Genomic DNA, 19,563 nt, shown 5'->3' on the forward strand with positions numbered 1-19,563 from the left:
GACAAGAGAGACAAATATTAACATTTAACAGGTGAGAGGGAACTGAACAAGTGAAGGAGTGGTTTGAGATTTTCAGTGACCCAAACAAATATAACACAGTCTAATTTTAGACTAAATAAAGTGAAGATTTGGAGCAAACACTTGAATGTTTTGGAAGCTTCCTGATAGAAACATGTTCAGGTGGTTAAAGGAAAACGTAAGAAGCTGTTAAATGTGATGAGTTTGGACAGAAGTGAAAATTTGTATTAGATCATTAGTATTTGATGCAGCACAGACATGATCCAACAAGAGGGGTTCAGTCTCAGACTGATGTTTGCAGAGGTGATCTATTGATTATTGATTCACTCCATATGAACGTCAGAAGTGTTCTTCAACTGGTGTTTGTGGACCAACGGTGCCATCTGGTGGACATTACAGGATCCTACAAACATTCAGAGACACGCAGGAAAGCGAAACTCACACAGACCAGGAAATAATTTCAGTCACCACGTGGAAAGACACACGGACAAAGCGCAGTCTGTATGTGGGAGAAACCCACTGAAGAACCTCTGTGACATCTGGAGGCAGTGGACGCAGCGACACGCAGGTAAGATCCAGGAAGAAGAGCTGAAAACTTTCTGAAAGGGACAATATGCTGACTTGTTTAATTTTCTCGAGGTGTAAATTAACAAGAGAACACATATGTGCAAACACCCACACACTGCACCATTGTAACTCTTTGTATCATTCAATGATTTCTTAGCAAAACAAAAGAAAATAATAATAAAACAAAGCTGTTACAACCCCGCTGTCAAGTGTAACCGAATTTTAACAAATGCAAATGAAAGCAATGAATTTCCAGAGTCGAGCCTGTTTTATTCTTGATAAGGGTAGGTTTCAACAGACAAAGTGAGGGATCTGAAAGTAAATGGGTGCTGCTGAAATTAAAGAAACAAATAGAACCAAAGTGGCCTTCTCTAGGAAGTAGACTCCACTAGACTGTGGGAAAAATAAAAATACATCAGACACAAATAAAAGCTCCAAATAGAAATACAAAGGCAAAAGCACCCCTAACTAAAGCTAGCAAAGGTTTCAGATATGGTTTAACTTCACACTTCTGACTAGCTTCCAGCCTCACAGACGAGTTCACAGAGTCAGCACGGACAGATCCCTTCCTGAGGAACTGCCACCGAATGCTGGCATCAACCATAGACTGTATATAAAGTGGACGTAGCATCTGGCTCCAGAATTGAAGCCAACCCGGAAGAGTCAAAAACTTGCAATATCACGCCGTCCGCGAGGGTTGGCTCCAAAAATCTTTTTCTCCATAGACCCCAATTCATTTTTGGAAAAAATAAAATTTGATAGACTGATTTTCTACAGCTCAGGATTTTTTCCCGTTAGTTTTCACGGTCAAAATGAGAGATCAGGTGGCCGATCTTAAAATAAATCAATGCTGAATTTTAAATAAATCGTTACAGTTGGCGGAGCCAGGGGGCGTGGCTGTACTTGATAGACAGCAACAGAAGCCTCTGCGGTAAAATGTGGGCGGGATAAGAGAGTCCTCAGCCAATCCTGCCCCTAGTTGCTCTCCGGTCCAGTCTGTTTGATGATGCTTTTTACGTCACTGGCTCCAAAAAATCCAAAACGGCGACCAGGAAGTAGCAAAATCCGGGCTTCATTTTCTCTTCATTTTCCATTCATCTTCCCATCAATTTTAACCATCTTCCCTGTCCCTGCTGAAGAAAAGCAGGCCCAAACCATGAGGCTGCCACCACCATGTTTGACAGTGGAGATGGTGTGTTCAGGGTGATGAGCTGTGTTGCTTTTACGCCAAACATATCGTTTTGCATTGTGGCCAAAAAGTTCCATTTTGGTTTCATCTGACCAGAGCACCTTCTTCCACATGTTTGGTGTGTCTCCCAGGTGGCTTGTGGCAAACTTCAAATGAGACTTTTTATGGATATCTTTGAGAAATGGCTTTCTTCTTGCCACTCTTCCATTCCATTCCCTTCCATTTCAATATGATTGCTTGCACAGTGCTCCTTGAGATGTTTAAAACTTGGGAAATCTTTTTGTATCCAAATCCGGCTTTAAACTTCTCCACAACAGTATCTGGGACCTGCCTGGTGTGTGCCTTGGTCTTCATGATGCTCTCTGCACTTTAAACAGAACCCTGAGACTATCACAGAGCAGGTGCATTTATACGGAGACTTGATTACACACAGGTGGATTCTATTTATCATCATCAGTCATTTAGGACAACATTGGATCATTCAGAGATCCTCACTGAACTTCTGGAGTGAGTTTGCTGCACTGAAAGTAAAGGGGCCCAATAATATTGCACACCCCACTTTTCAGTTTTTTATTTGTTAAAAAAGTATAAAATATCCAATAAATTTCATTCCACTTCACGATTGTGTCCCAATTGTTGTTGATTCTTGACAAAAAAATTAAAATTTTATATCTTTACGTTTGAAGCCTGAAATGTGGCGAAAGGTTGAAAAGTTCAAGGGGGCCGAATACTTTCACAAGGCACTGTATATATATATATATATATATATATATATATATATATATCTTTTATACCACTGTTTTACAGGCATCTGCTTTCTTTCTGTTGGCTGAGCAGAAGTCTGTGTTAGTTTAAATAGTCTTAATTATTTAACAGGACATGATATGGATGCAGACATTTAGGCTATGTGTGGATAAAACAACTGCACAGTCAAACAGTCACTTAATATTTAGGCTACTTTACAATGTAAAACATGATCAACATGAAGTACCTCCATGAAATAATGCCGAGGTCTGACCTGTTTGAACAATGTTTTTATTTTTCATCTTAAGCTGCTGCCCCGTGTGCTTCTCCCCCGCGAGATTTCACCTAAATGAAATAACTTACTAGGCTGCTATTCAGACAGTTATTCCCTGTAATATTATTACGATTACAAAGGACTAGCTCTGCAAAAGTGGCTTACGCATAGTGAGGGCAGAACACAGCATGTCTTTAGAAAAAAAAGTTGTATAAATCAGACTGTAAATGATCTATGAACAAACCTCTGTAAAACCTTCAGAATGTTGAATAGAATAAATCTGGACCGTGATGAATGTTAGTAAAGATTTCTGGATCAATCTGGTCATTTTGAGGCTAATTTTGGTCATGTTTTTATCTAATTCAGGTCATTTTTTTTGTCTCTTTTTGTTGTTTTTGTACCATCTTGGTCATTGTGTGGTTTATTTTGGTGATTCTGATTGTCTTTAAAGTTGTTTTTGTTTCAAATTGTTCAGTTTGTGGCTCATTTTGATGGTTGTGTCTCTGTCTTTGGTCAGTTTATGTCTGTAGGGTTGTTCTTAATAGAAATTTTGGTCATTTTGTGCATTTCAGTACGTTTTTAAGATAAAAATGGTTTAAATCAGACTGTAAATGATCTATGAACAAACCTCTCTGCAGAAGCCTGAGTATTGAACAGAATAAATGTGGACAGCTTGGTGAATGTAAGAGAAGATTTCTGGATGAGTTTGGTCATTTTGAGGCTAATTTTGGTCATTTTGTGTCAGAATGTGTTTAATTTTGATCAGTTTACATCTTTTGGTCCGTTTTTAAACATGTTGCATCTTTTCATGTTTTTTTTGTGGTAATTTTGTTTATTTTGCATCAAGTTTTGGTCATTTATGTGTCTAATTCAGGTAATGTTACATCTCTTTATGTTTTTTGTGCCATTTTGGTCATTTTATGATTCATTTCATGTGTCTGTAAGGTTGTTTTTGTTTAAAATTGTTCATGTTGCTCATATTAGTCATTTCATGTCAGTTTGTCCATTCTGTGACTCATCAGCCATTTCTGTCTCATTTTTCATCTTTTTTTTGCTCTGTTTTGCTCATTTTATCTCTCATTTTAGTTATTTTGCACCAGTTTAAGATTGCTTTTTTCATTTTGTACATTTTGTGTCTCATTTTCGTCATTTTGTTGCTAATTTTTGTGCCTGGTTTTGGTCATTTTTGGATTTCATTTTTGTCATTTTTGCCTAATTTTTGTCACATTTTGGCCACTTTTGGTCTCAAAATGACCAAAATGATCCAGAAATCTTCACTTACATTCACAAAGCTGTCCAAATTGATTCTATTCAATACTCAGGCTGATAGAGAGCGTTGTTCATATATCATTTACTGTCTGATTTATACAACTTTTTTTCCCTAACATTCTGAAATGCACAAAATGATCCAAATGAGATCGAAAATAACCAAAATTGAACAAAACCAACCTTAAAGTGATGCAAAATTGCTAAAATGAGAGATAAAATGAGCAAAACAGAAGAAAAAAGAGATGAAAACTGAAACAGAAATGGCCACTGAGTCACAGAATGATGAAATAGACGTGAACTGACCAAAAGAACTAACAAGATGAACAATTTTAAACAGAAATAAACTTCATACAAATATCAGCTCTGAATATAGGTTGAGTTTATTCACATATTCATTCAGATTTATGTATATTTCAGTTTCATATATCTGAATTTAATTCGATATAAAGAAACCTAAGAACTGTGTGGCTGATAATCTTTGTTTACATTTTGATCAAGTAAAATATTATTTATTGTCAGTTTGGACAAGAGAGACAAATATTAACATTTAACAGGTGAGAGGGAACTGAACAAGTGAAGGAGTGGTTTGAGACTTTCAGTGACCCGAACAAATACAACACAGTCTAATTTTAGACTAAATAAAGTGAAGATTTGGAGCAAACACTTGAATGTTTTGGAAGCTTCCTGATAGAAACATGTTCAGGTGGTTAAAGGAAAACGTAAGAAGCTGTTAAATGTGATGAGTTTGGACAGAAGTGAAAATTTGTATTAGATCATTAGTATTTGATGCAGCACAGACATGATCCAACAAGAGGGGTTCAGTCTCAGACTGATGTTTGCAGAGGTGATCTATTGATTATTGATTCACTCCATATGAACGTCAGAAGTGTTCTTCAGCTGGTGTTTGTGGACCAACGGTGCCATCTGGTGGACATTACAGGATCCTACAAACATTCAGAGACACGCAGGAAAGCGAAACTCACACAGACCAGGAAATAATTTCAGTCACCACGTGGAAAGACACACGGACAAAGCGCAGTCTGTCTGTGGGAGAAACCCACTGAAGAACCTCTGTGACATCTGGAGGCAGTGGACGCAGCGACACGCAGGTAAGATCCAGGAAGAAGAGCTGAAAACTTTCTGAAAGGCACAATATGCTGACTTGTTTAATTTTCTCGAGGTGAGGAAGAAACCATACCCTTTAGTTCCTCATACATAAGTGAAGTCTGGAGTTTTAAACAGAAAAACAGTTGAGGAATCATTTCTAAATCGGCCTGTAGTTCACAAATAAGCGTCAGTTTAATCAGTGCTAACGTCCTGATGGAGTTCGGTAAAGTTGGAAAGAGATTCACAGATTGGGACTTCCGGCATCAATAATTAATAAGATATATGTTGTGAAAACATAAACGATGCCTCTTTCAAATCGTTGTAAGCTAGACAATGTGCTACAAGGCCAGTTTTTAATCAAAAATCGCTGTCTTTAAAGCTGTAGCAATAATATTGGCGTCTATCAGCAGCCGGCGGTGTGACGAGTGAACAGGGACCGTCTGCAAATTACAAACCGCGGGAACAGCGAAGAGAGACACAAATATTCAAAAACTTCACTCTTATACACTGTAGAGCCACCACATTTACTGAAGACATTAATTGGGTCCTTCTGGTCATAATACAGCTCTTGGTTTGATACTCAGTAAAAAATCTGAATTTTAAGGAATTTATATTAGTAGTAAAATTCAATAACTTCACTCTTCTGTACTGCAGAGTCACCAAAATCACTGGAGTCATCAGTTAGCTCCTGCTGGTCATATTTGCTGGTCATACTACAGCCTTTGGTTTGATATTAACTGTTTTTCATAAATTTATGGAATTTTTCTTATTTTATTATCATTTTATTAGTAATAAAATTCAGTAACTTCACTCTTATGTACTGTAGAAAAATTACACTCTGTCCAACCATCAGTTGGCTCCTGCTGATCAAACTACAACTCTTGATTTGATATTTAACAGTTTTTCATGATTTTAAGGATTTTTGAAATTGTTTACATATCTCAAATATTTTTTGTTGTAACATAAAAGTGATCATCCATTTTTTGGGTCGATTGTGGAACATTGATAACCAAAAGTGACAGAATTTTATTTTATTTTGGTTGTTTATCGCCATGTGAAGTTGTGCATAAGATCCAGTGTGTGCAGTTGTGTGTGAATTTGAAGGATTAATGAGTAAATTAGCTTTGATGGCTCTTTTCTTGATGTATGTAGTGCTATACAGTGTTTCCACTAGGATGTTTTTCAGCAGCAGCAGCAGGCTGTCCAGGAGTCATGGTGACGCAAACAAATGACACTTGACTGCAGATTTTACTTGGACAATTTATTTACTGAATGGCCAGTTGACAACAGTAACAGAACTTCGAATCCTCACCCAAGAGAATATCAGATAACACCAATATACCAAACTAAACTGTTTAGACTCCTCAAGTACTGACGATTGGGAGGAAAGACCTTCTGACAAGGCTGCAGCGTTAATTGATTCATTTAAACCAGAATGTTAAACTGCTAATGATATTTTCCAAGTTAAGGACTGTACAGACAATACTTGGAAGTAAAAATCTGAAGGTATGATCAGCAGGACCTCTTTGATGATTGAATGGAGTTTATTTTTTCTACAGTGTATAAGAGTGAAGTTATTGACTTTTACTACTAATAAAAATTCCTTTAAATTATGCAAAAATATTTAGTATCAAACCAAGAGTTGTAGTCTGACCAGCAGGAGCCAGTTGAAGGCTCCAGTGAATTTGGTGACACTACAGTGTATAAGAGTGAAGTTATTGCTTTTTTAATTCTAAAAATACCTTGAAATTGTGATTTTTTTTTCTCCTACAATATCTTTATTATCAGATTTTGTAAATTAACAATAGAACACATATGTGCAAACACCCACACACTGCACCATTCTAACTCTTTGTATCATTCAATGATTTCTTAGCAAAACAAAAGAAAATAATAATAAAACAAAGCTGTTACAACCCCACTGTCTAGTGTAACCGAATTTTAACAAATGCAAATGAAAGCAATGAATTTCCAGAGTCGAGTCTGTTTTATTCTTGATAAGGGTAGGTTTCAACAGACAAAGTGAGGGATCTGAAAGTAAATGGGTGCTGCTGAAATTAAAGAAACAAATCGAACCAAAGTGGCCTTCTCTTGGAAGTAGACTCCACGAGACTGTGGGAAAAATAAAAATACATCAGACACAAATAAAAGCTCCAAATAGAAATACAAAGGCAAAAGCACCCCTAACTAAAGCTATCAAAGGTTTCAGATATGGTTTAACTTCACACTTCTGACTAGCTTCCAGCCTCACAGACGAGTTCACAGAGTCAACACGGACAGATCCCTTCCTGAGGAACTGCCACCGAATGCTGGCATCAACCATAGACTGTATATAAAGTGGACGTAGCATCTGGCTCCAGAATTGAAGCCAACCAGGTTCAAAACTTGTAATATCACGCGTCCGCTAGGGTTGGCTCCAAAAAGCTTTTTCTCCATAGACCCCAATTCATTTTTGGAAAAAATAAAATTTGATAGACTGATTTTCTACGGCTCAGGATTTTTTCCCCGTTAGTTTTCATGGTCAAAATGAGAGATCAGGTGGCCGATCTTAAAATAAATCAATACTGAATTTTAAATAAATCGTTAAAGTTGGCGGAGCCAGGGGGCGTGGCTATACTTGACAGACAGCAACAGAAGCCTCTGCGGTAAAATGTGGGCGGGATAAGAGAGTCTTCAGCCAATCCTGCCCCTAGTTGCTCTCCGGTCCAGCCTGTTTGATGACGCTTTTTACGTCACTGGCTCCAAAAAATCCAAAACAGCGACCAGGAAGTAGCAAAATCGGGCTTCATTTTCTCAGCGTTGAAACCAACGGGTGACGTCATGGTTAGTTCACGCCTGGCATCAACAGGCCTTTTAACAGCTGCTGGACCCTCGATTGAAGCGGTCGTCCCTCCCCTGCTCCAATCCAAACTCAGCTCCAGATGTTGCAGGTGTGGTGGGACGGACAAGGAGGCGGGGCGACAGCAGCCCAGCACACAAAAATACAAATTACCAGACAGGGGGAGGCGGACAGAGGCACAGCCGTAACAAAAGCAAATTCAATACATTTAAAAAAAATAAAATAAAATCAGTAAATAAATCACGGTTAAGCAAATAATGAATTAATATAGAAATGAAGAATTATAAATTAGGTAAGGCAATAATTAGAATCATAATATCAAAATGGAACATGTAAAATACAAGTCACTAGAAGTAAATGTAACTAAATACAGTGCCAGATAGACAAATACAATATTTTAAGCAGGTCTCATGTCCTGTGTCTGGGATTTATGCTGACATATGGTGGAGCATGGCAGGAGTGATGTACACTCTCATTAGCCATTTATACTGCAATAGTTTAAATCTTGTATTTATTGTTTGTTTCTGTGCCTTTGAACAAGCTTCATTCCAATTTTCCTCGTCCATTATGTATATATATATAAATAAGTGTTGTAGCATGATAAACAAGAGCCAACGGCAGGCAGTAATGTTAATGACACTGTAGTGTAGAAGAGTGAAGTTACTGAAAAGCCGGCTGAGCATAGACACCAATGTTGCGACTTTTGATAAAACTGGCCTTGTAGCACAACCTCTACCTTACAACAATGGGAAAGAGGCTTCGTTTATGTTTTGACAACGTATATCTAATGAGTTATTGATGCCAGAAGTCTGGATCTGTGAATGTCTCTCCAACTTTACCGAACTGTTTGTTTTCGCCCATCGAAGACAAAACCAGCAGTGTGTGAGTAACTTCGGCGTCTTGACTTTTTTCAAGCTGTTTTTATTAGCATTAAGTTAGCTAACTTTGTAACGGTGCTAGCAAGAGTATCTGTTTGGAGCATAGACAGTATCATAAAGATTTTTATGATACAGTTCTTTTTGACAAATTTTGCTTTCGAGCCAACTGCTTTAAACAGGTTTTAACTAACAAATGAATATAATTTATAAGCCAATAATCCATTGGGAATTGACTTTAATTTTCCTCTTTTACATGTTTTTTTTTTTAATGAGACCACTGTAGGCAACTTTGTTACCGACAGCTAAAGCTAACAAGTGAAGCTAATGGTCCAGTAGTAGTTATCTTGTTTTTTTCTGTTTTACATGTTTTGCTTTCTATCCAAATGCTTCAAACACTTTTCATTAACAAAACAATGTTATTTATGAATCCTACTGTAATTTATTCTACCTGGGAGGCAACTTAACGTTAACTTAACGCTTATAAATTTAGCTCTTGTCACTGACAAGCATGCATTTTGTTCCGTTTCTCTTCTGTTGTCTCTTATTTATTGTCTATTTCGTTTCATTATGTACAATATTCTGTAAATATTTTAGGAGTAAAAATAAATATTGCAAAGGAAAGTTTATATATTAATCGTAAGCTGCTAGCTGTTGCTAAAAAGTAGCCAACATTAGCTTGTTGCTAGTGCTGGAAACTTAGCAAACATTGTGTTAATGGGCAACAAGCAGCTTTCTTTGTCCAATGATTTGTAGTGAACAAAAATAAACACAGAATGCACATGTTCTTCTGTTATGACTTTAAGATAAAATGAAAAATCTTATTTTTTATTACCATGGTTTGAGAAAGATTAATTTTAGTCAATTGGGTGCAAAAGTTTTTGAAATGTTTAACTGATGACAAATTTTCAGCTATGAAGCCTGAATAGGTGTGACTTTAATGGACATAACAGGATACTATAACCAATATTAATAATAAGCCTTAAAATGCAGCTTTATTGAAATGATAGGATGCCACAGATTACAAGAGAAAGAGGAGAGCAAGCTGCTGGCAGGTTTGATGCTCCCAGGTCAGTTGGGGCTTTAACCAGGAACTTAAATGTCCACAAGTTCATCATCTGAGATCTAAGAAGTTATTTCTGACAGCTCTGGATGTCTAACATGATCCTCTCCCTAAATATCTGCCAACTTTACCAAGCCCTTCAGGAAGAGAACAACATCATTAGACAAGCAGCAGTTATACCCTCATTTAGTCTGTGTGGTGTAAATGTGTTGATCAATGCAAAGCTAGTGGTGGACCAATTCCTTCCTGACTTATGATTTCTGGTTTATGATACGACTATCTTTCTGTTATCATTTCCCATGTAGTCATGCTGTGTTGTTTCATGACATCCATTCTGTTGTTGAGATGAAGTGTGCTGGAACAACAAATAGATATTCCCCAATATTATAAAATAAGGGATAGAACTGAGTAAAATCTGAAATGCTTCCTTTGTATTTTTGTACTCTTTGTACCAAGTAGAATGTGTTTGTGGGGATTGCTTTAGATTCCCTCAAGAGAAATAAACTGATGCATACAAACAAAACTAGATTATTATTTTTTTCTGTCCTTACTTATGATTGCATAAAAAGTCTGTAAAAACAGTTCATACATGCTCTAATTCTGCTTAAAATCATCTTTAGTTTGGTTGGTCCCAGAGACTGTATTTGCTTGTAGCTTAAAGGAACTCTCTTGTATGTTGGTTGATTTTCAGTTGTCGTGTCTTTTAGGGACAATAAGAACTTAATCACAATATAAATCGTGTGTGTTTTAAAATTTTCAGAGAAGGTGAAAACGCTTTTCAGCCTTGACTAGATCTCAATCTCACACTTCCCCTGAAACTCGACGGGGACGAAATAGAAGCCTACAGACTTGTCACTACTGCTCGGAAAGCCTAAAATTCACCTCCCAAAATGCTTAAAGTCACATAAAAATGTTAGGATTCTGTCATCATTTGGATTTGATGTTTTTCCACAAAAGTGTTAAGCTGCCTTGTTAGAAGTTCTTGAAGATCCATCGCCTCCTCTTGTGGAAATGAAACATTACATTTGTTAAATATGTAAATATTTTTCATTTCAAAAGTTTCGCTGCTGGACAGAGGATCTATTCTACTTTACTGTGAAATCTATTCTCAGTGTGTGCAGACTGGAGGTTTCAAATTTCCACATCAGTTGTGAAAGTTTCATACTGAACCATGGCTGGATCCAAAATGCTGTTTTAGAGTCATAAACCCTGCAGGTACCTTCAGGTGAGCTCAGACAAACTTTCTGTCAACAGCTTTATTTGTCTGTGTTTCAGCAAATAACTAGATTAGCATGAAATTTAATGTTTTTTTGGAATCGTGACCCTTTATATATTTTACAGGTGGCCTCAGTCTCATGTCACTTGCTATCCAACAATTCTTTGTGAGGCGGTTTAGTTTCATCCCACAGAAAATGAGGAGAATCTCACTCGGCTCATGTGGCCTCCTGGTCCCAGTGCAGAGAGGAGCAGGTGTGATGGTGTGTGACATTAACCAATCATAGATCAAAGCTATTCCGACATTATTATTATTATTGTCTTACAGTTTTTTACTGTGATATTTTTCTTGTTTTTGTCTCATAAGGAAAATCTCATTCTAAAGATGCTGAGCAGCTGATAGTTTGTCATCAGAGGAGACTTTGAGGCTGATGTGTAAGTGTTTCTCTCTGATTTACTGAGCAGTCTGCATGGAGCTGTGTGTGATGGTGTTCTTACAAATGTGGTAAACTTGTTTTGATGTCTTCAAACATTTTAGTTTGACAATAAAACCATGAATCTATGTTTAGAACACATTCCACACAATAACATGCCAATTTTCTGTTTCACAATATTCACAAATGAATTAAACACTGCAGATGAATAATAAGAAATGTAAACATGATTTGAACATGAATCATTGATGTGAACAAAATGTACACATTATCAAATGCATATTAACACGTCCACAGCAAACTACAGTTTATTGGTCAGACCTGTAGAGCATTACTATGTGAGACTTAACAGTTCAGAGATGTTCAGTATTAACTTTTCTTGGAGCTGTTAGAGTCTTTGGTGTGGTGAATAGTGTGTTTCAGCACTCAGCCTCAAAGTGACAACCCTGGTGGGTTTGACAACTTTTAAACTTCCTCAAAAGCCACAGATTCAACCAGGTGTTTTACCTGTGTTACAGACAGGATTAGTGTAGTTTTTCTGATTGCAGAATAAGATTGTTTGGATCCCTACCTTCCCATTTTGGTAGCATATTCTTCAGTAGGACATGGATATCTATTATTGAATTAGTTATGGACTGGTTATTGGCCTGGCCCATTAATCAGACGTATGTAGAACATAATTATACAAAAACGTTTCAGTGAAGGTTTGTGTTGAAATTTGTGTTATTCCAAATTTGAAAAAGGTTTTCATTTTTACTGCAAATGTGTATTGTTTCCTAATATAGATTATCAGTTTGATTGATTACTCAAAATCTTTATCTGGCTTAAAAATAACATATCAGTAGACACCTGCATTTAACTCGGATGTCCTTGTGTAATGTTTTTGTTTGCAATTATTTTTCCTTTTCACAGCTTTGTGATCCATTTGAATAAGAAGGTTACATGTATATGCAATTAATACGACTGTTGATAACGTTTTAGCCCCAGGAGCTCTTTCCCGTAGTTTGAGGCGTGCGCTTGTTCTATCAGGAATACAAACATGGGTTCTGGACTGTCGGGGGGTCCGGTAGGTGTGGATCTGAAAAATGATGAATGTTAGCTGTTTGTCCTACATTTGTGCCATAGAAGCAGAACCAATGACCCAAACTATGATTCAAACAAGCTCTAGTATGTTTTGTGTGCACAGAGCCTCCTGGGGTATTACAGGTCCTATGCTTTTCATAGAAAAAAAATCTATCTTACAAGCAGGTCCTCACATGACAGCTGCACCTTAAAGCTTGATTTCTTTTTTTTTTTTTTTTTGAGTTCCAGGTCAGTTCAGATCCTGTTATTCCATTAACAAAGAAGCACACAGCAGTGGTGTTCGAGGAGAGGCAGTTTGTGTTGTTTTTCTGCTCATTCCAGCAGTTGTGCTTTAGTTTTTAGCGTCGGTAGCTTCAAGATGATGTTGTGGTGACTCAATCGCATATTTTTCTAAATCTAAAATGTGTTCTATCGCTATTGTTTAGTCTGAGCAGAATGCAATATGAGTGTTGTGAAAGATTGTTGCTTTGAACGACTGTGTACTGTAAGTGCCGATGAGTGGAAGTCATGAGACGGTGGAAGAATATAATTATTGCTTCTTGGTAGCAACGTGCTAAATGATAGAAATGAAGCCTTAAGTGTTGATGTTGAACTGCAAATATTGCTTCATCTAAGTTCCTGAGTAACATCTGATACATCACAGGCATAGTAATTATTGAACATTTGTTAATCTGGTGTCTTGTTCTGCAGGTCATTGATGTTGGGTCTGTGTGCAAAACTCACAGGAGTCAGGAAACATGGCTTGTACATCAGAGTCCGCCTTAAATTATGTCAGTAGAGCCAGAAGGCACCTTGTGAGAAAATTACAGAATCTCTCTGTGATTCTGGAGAACTTGTATCAGAAAGGAGTTCTCAGTGATGAGGAGTTCAGCAAAATACAGACAGAGCGTGATGACTTCGATAGAACCAGAAAAATCCTGGACTCGGTCATAAAAAAGGGGGAAGCAGCCTGCTACGAGTTACTCACAATTATTGACGTGACGAGGAAGAGGACTTTAGAGAGGCCGCCTCCTCTCTCTGAGAAAAACACTGGAGCTTCCACTGGAACCCAGAAGTTTGACCTTCACTACTGGATCAGCTGCTTTTCTTTCAAGGAAGAAACGCAAATGGATGTGGACTACCTGCAAGGTATTGTGAAGAAAATTCTGCTTCAAATGTGTCACATTTCTTATTACTAAATTTAGCAATTCTACATAATGCATTTTATTGTGTCTGTGTATAAATATTTGAAATTTAACAAGAGTTCAGGAGAAAACTGTGGTTTTGTCATATTACGTTTATTTTCTTACTGTTATTTTATTTTAGGACCAAGACCGTGCCACAGATATCAGAAAAAGTTGAAGTTTAAAGCACAAAAATTATCTGAAGAGTTTTGGAATGCAAGTAAAAAACTGTTTGAAGAAAACAGGAGGCCTGATCTGTCATACACCTCACTTGTATTGGACACACAGAAAAGCCCATCTCTATCTAAAATCAAGAAATGGAAGAGAAAGAAAAGTAAGATGAGTCGACCTAAGAAACTGAGGACATACATTCCTGAGGACAAACCAGAAATTTCCCCCACTGACCTTCTGAAAACACAGGAAGACATCCTCTTGGTCGGGAAGCCTGGAATTGGAAAGACAGCAGTCGTTCATGAAATGTTGAGACTGTGGGCAGAAAAGGACAACAAGGAGTTAGATTACATGTTCTACTTTGACATGAGGAAAATGTCCCAAACCACACCCGCTATGACCCTGGAGGATCTTCTTTTTAATAGGTTCAGTGAACCAGATGGAGGCGTGGATGAGGTTTTACATGATATAAAGAGTAACTCTGACAATGTTACCATCATTTTTGATGGCATCACAGATCTGTCTCTATCAGTGGTGCAGAGGCTTGTAGAGAAAGACCTACTACCTGATGCAAAGATCATCATAACATGCAGACCAGATGATGAGGAACACTTCTTCTCTGAGGACTGTCTCAGAGTGGAGGTGAAAGGATTTAATGAGCAGACCATAAAGTCCTACTTATCTGCAATGCTCGGTGAAGCGCAGAAGGTTTTGAGCAGCTTGGAGTTGCTGACTCTTTGCCATGTACCAATGTATGCTCTGATGGTGGCTGCCTGCTCTTCATCAGAACACTCTCCGCAGCCATGCACTGTAACAGAAATCTACATTGACATTGCTCGTTACTGCCTTCAGATAAACAGCAACAAAACAAAGAAAGATCTAAACACCTTCATCAAAACCAAGAGAGAAGAAATACTGTCTTTGGCTGAAACAGCTTTTTATGCAACTCAGGAAAAAACTGTGAGCCTGACTGAAGTGTCCTGTAAAGACAGCTGTGTCCTTTCCTTCCTGAAACCACTTTTTATCAGTGTCAGCCCTACTGAAACAGAAACTAGACACGCATTCCTCCATTACACACTGCAGGAGTTCTTTGCAGCCGTGTGGCTCTTAAAGAGTCCTGATAAAATCAGGAATGTTTTTCAGCAGAGCCTCACTGAGGAGATGAAACACATGAAACATTTGATCCCTTTCATGTGTCGACTGTTGAACAAGAAGAGCCCAAGTTGGATGAAGTGTCTGGTTCCAGTTGAGGAGCTAAACGGTACATCTGACTGGTTCTTCAAGGAGCTCATAACCACATTAGTCCCAGATGTGGTTGACACTGAAGACAGTGGGCTTGATGTCGACACGTTGTTCTTATGCCAGTGCTTGTATGAGTCCCAGAGTCCAGAGGCATGCATCTACCTTCTAGAGAAACTGGACTACCGTCTTGACCTCTGTGGAGAGAGTCTTGATCCTTACCCCTGGTGTGCTGTGGCCTATGTGGTCAGTCAGTCTAAGGAACGGAAAATATGGTTGAACCTTGATGATGTCACGATATCAGAGAAAGGAATGAGACAACTGTTGGGATGCCTTCAAAATGTCAAATGGTATGAGTGAGTGTGTGTTTTTAGAGTCACATTACTGCTCAGGTTACAACATACAATATAATGAGAATGATATACTGAGGATCTGTTTGATCATGAGGTTATTCTTTAAACTACAGGTGCGACCTTTTGCCACAGCAGCTGTGGAAGATTTTCCTTCTCAGTGAAGAACAGATGGACTTTGTAAGCTTACTTGGCCTTGTTGAAAATCAGCTGCACCTTCCAGTGGAGGGTAAAAAACAGCTGTTTGAAAGAGCTGTGGAAGTCATGAAGAGGATGACAACAAAGGTCAATATCTGCCTCTACTGGGACAGAGAAACTCCTGTCTGCCAGAGTCTCTGTGAGTCCCTAATAGAGGCTTTGCCATACGTCAGCTCACTCAGGTATGTAGCTTTAGTCTAATAGAGATTTCATGTTTTAACCCATCTGTCAATGTTGGAATGTAAGTCCTTCTGTCTAGAGTTGTCCTCACACCAATCATGTCACAACAATGGTGCTTTTAATAAGTTGACTTAATCATGTGGTTTCAAGTAGGGATGCAACAATCCACATTTTTTCACTTCGAATCCAATTCCGACACCTGAATTTGAAAATCTGCCAATACTGCTACTATTCCGATACCAGAGCTCTGCTTGCTTTGATATTATTATAATTATAGTTGATTTTATATGAGACTGTAATAAACTCCTCTCTACAAGTAAGTTTGATATTGATTTGTGAATGCTACAAGAGCCAGTAGACTTAATTTGTGCTGATCAGATGAAGCAGCCCTTTGTATTTTATTTGGAGAGTTTTAGTGTTTGAGAAGTTTACTCTTTATGTGTATCTGTCTTGGATTTAATAAAAATTGACAGTCAATTTGAAACCCTTGAGCCAAGTGTCCTATACATTTTTCTCTCATGTAAATGTGCTTCATCCGAAAATCACTCACTTGGTTGACGTCACGAATGGGCTACAACATCGTTACATAACGGCGCTTTCAGCTTGACAGTCTGGCAGATGTGCCGGACCAACATGGGGGCTCCTCCTCATACTTTCTCTTTTATTTTGAAAGCATTTCAACGAAAAGTATTTGTGAAAGCATTTGAGGTGAGAAATAAGCTGCAGTAGCTGAATCTGTCCTCATTGTAGTTCATCAATGGCTAGTTTAGACATTTGATGAAGGTTTTGGGATGCCTCGGATCGCTATGCTCTGCATCAAATTTGCATAAAGTAGAAGTCAAGTCTACTTTATGCAAATGAGCTCTGAGTAAACACATCGGATTACAGCTGGAAATGCACTGCAATTGGACCAGCATGCGGTTTGTTTCAAGCTGCGAGCCGGTGTGTTTACCCATTTGCATAAAGTAGACTTGACTTCTACTTTATGCAAATTTGATGCAGAGTGTAGAGATCTGGCTTAAAGAAATATTTGTTGCTTACGTGTTTTTGAAATAAAAGAGAAAATTTGCAACCTAGCCGCCATGTTGGCCCGACACATCTGCCAGACTGTCAAGCTGAAAGTGCTGTCATGTGACAATGTTGTGGCCCATTCATGACCATCAACCAAGCGGGCGATTTCCAGATACAGCACATTTACATGCAAGAAAAATACATCTAGTGGATAGGTACACACGTGGACAAAATTGTTGGTACCCCTCAGTTAAAGAAGGAAAACCCACAATTCTCACTGAAATCACTTGAAACTCACAAAAGTAACGATAAATAAAAATTTATTGAAAATCAAATAATTAAAATCAGCCATCACTTTTGAATTGTTGATTAACATAATTATTTTAAAAAACAAACTAATGAAATAGGGCTGGACAAAAATGATGGTACCCATAACTTAATATTTTGTTGCACAACCTTTTGAGGCAATCACTGCAATTAAACGATTTCTGTATTTGTCAATGAGCGTTCTGCAGCTGTCAACAGGTATTTTGGCCCACTCCTCATGAGCAAACAGCTCCAGTTGTCTCAGGTTTGATGGGTGTCTTCTCCAAATGGCATGTTTCAGCTCCTTCCACATATGTTCAATGGGATTCAGATCTGGGCTCATAGAAGGCCACTTTAGAATAGTCCAACGCTTTTCTCTCAGCCATTCTTGGGTGTTTTTGGCTGTGTGTTTTGGATCGTTGTCCTGTTGGAAGACCCATGACCTGCGACTGAGACCAAGCTTTCTGACACTAGGCAGCACATTTCTCTCCAGAATGCCTTGATAGTCTTCAGATTTCATCGTACCTTGCACACTTTCAAGACACCCTGTGCCAGATGTAGCAAAGCAGCCCCAAAACATTACTGAGCCTCCTCCATGTTTCACCGTAGGGACAGTGTTCTTTTCTTCGTATGCTTGCTTTTTGAGTCTATGAACATAGAGTTGATGTGCCTTACCAAAAAGCTCCGGTTTGGTCTCATCTGTCCAAAGGACAATCTCCCAGAAGCTTTGTGGCTTGTCAACATGCATTTTTGCAAATTCCAGTCTCGCTTTTATATGAGTTTTTTTCAGCAGTGGTGTCCTCCTTGGTCGTCTCCCATGAAGTCCACTTTGGTTCAAACAACGACGAATGGTGCGATCTGACACTGATGTACCTTGGCCTTGGAGTTCACCTTTAATTTCTTTGGAGGTTGCTCTGGGCTCTTTGGATACAATTCCAACGATCCGTCTCTTCAATTTGTCATCAATTTTCCTCTTGCGGCCACGTCCAGGGAGGTTGGCTACTGTCCCGTGGGTCTTGAACTTCTGAATAATATGAGCCACTGTTGTCACAGGAACTTCAAGCTGTTTAGAGATGGTCTTATAGCCTTTACCTTTAAGATGTTTGTCTATCATTTTTTTTCGGATGTCCTGGGACAATTCTCTCCTTCGCTTTCTGTTGTCCATGTTCAGTGTGGTACACACCTTTTCACCAAACAGCAGGGTGACTACTTGTCTCCCTTTAAATAGGCAGACTGACTGATTATGAGTTTGGAAACACCTGTGATGTCAATTAAATGACACACCTGAGTTAATCATGTCACTCTGGTCAAATAGTTTTCAATCTTTTATAGAGGTACCATCATTTTTGTCCAGGCCTGTTTCATTAGTTTGTTTTTTTAAATAATTATGTTAATCAACAATTCAAAAGTAATGGCTGTTTTTGATTATTTAATTTTCAATAAATTTTTATTTATTGTTACTTTTGTGAGTTTCAAGTGATTTCAGTGAGAATTGTGGGTTTTTCCTTCTTTAACTGAGGGGTACCAACAATTTTGTCCACGTGTGTACCTCCACAGTTACATATCTATTTTCAGGATGGGATTTTCCTGTTCACAGGATTTCCTGTTTTTCTGACTTCCTTTTCTGACCTTATACTGACCTAAAGTTGCCATTTGGGAAATACATGCACACATTCGTACATATCATATTTCCACACAGCAGAAATGTTGTAATGAGAAGTTTGTCAGCCACAGTGCTGCTCAGTGCTCGCCTGCTAGCTGGCTGCAAGTGTGGAATGGGTTTTCTCAAAAACATTCATCATGTCTTCTTATTAACACAATAATTTTTATTTCTTTTTTTTCTGAAAAAAAAGAACTGAAAGTTATTGTGGAATGGATTTCCTGAATGGAGGCGGGTCTTATTACTCTGCGTGTCACTGAGACACGTTCCGTTCAGGAAATCCATTCAACATGTTGCAGTCAGCTAGCAGAGCAGCAGGGAATCACTTGTGGAGTCATTTCAGCAGACAATATTAAAGCACAGACATGGATCGGAAATCTCCAGGGGTAGGATCAGAAATTTCCGATCCGTGAATTTTGTTAATATTAGGACCAGATACCAATACTGGGTCGGATCGGCCCCATCCCCAGTTTAAAATTGGGTGTTCAGAGAGATCTGTTGTTCTGTGATGAGTGGTAAATCATACTGCTAATGAACTTAAACTTTGTAGAATCAAGCCTCAGGCTGGCCTTGTTGTCTATGGTTCTGAGCTAATATCTACTGATGTA

The 19,563-nt window shown here is 38.2% G+C and overlaps 1 protein-coding gene across 4 annotated transcripts in view; it reads left to right on the forward strand.

The window, feature by feature from the left end:
- The first annotated feature begins 389 nt into the window (after positions 1–389).
- The window catches only part of LOC110947574 (protein NLRC5-like), a 29,970-nt gene continuing 10,796 nt past the window's right edge, over positions 390–19,563 (forward strand). The window contains exons 1-7 of one of the 4 annotated variants that reach the window (XM_051943464.1): positions 390–586; positions 11,058–11,170; positions 11,287–11,423; positions 11,528–11,595; positions 13,368–13,805; positions 13,983–15,600; positions 15,717–15,980. In XM_051943464.1, the coding sequence (XP_051799424.1) occupies positions 13,415–13,805; positions 13,983–15,600; positions 15,717–15,980 (2,273 nt within the window). In that variant the 5' untranslated portion in view covers positions 390–586; positions 11,058–11,170; positions 11,287–11,423; positions 11,528–11,595; positions 13,368–13,414. Of the gene's footprint in view, positions 587–4,795; positions 5,171–11,057; positions 11,171–11,286; positions 11,424–11,527; positions 11,596–13,367; positions 13,806–13,982; positions 15,601–15,716; positions 15,981–19,563 lie in introns of those variants that run through there. The other 3 variants (XM_051943463.1, XM_051943461.1, XM_051943462.1) reach the window with 3 other exon arrangements.

This window comes from Acanthochromis polyacanthus, chromosome 22 (genome assembly GCF_021347895.1).
Source record: "Acanthochromis polyacanthus isolate Apoly-LR-REF ecotype Palm Island chromosome 22, KAUST_Apoly_ChrSc, whole genome shotgun sequence".
Classification (NCBI taxonomy): Eukaryota; Metazoa; Chordata; class Actinopteri; family Pomacentridae; genus Acanthochromis; species Acanthochromis polyacanthus.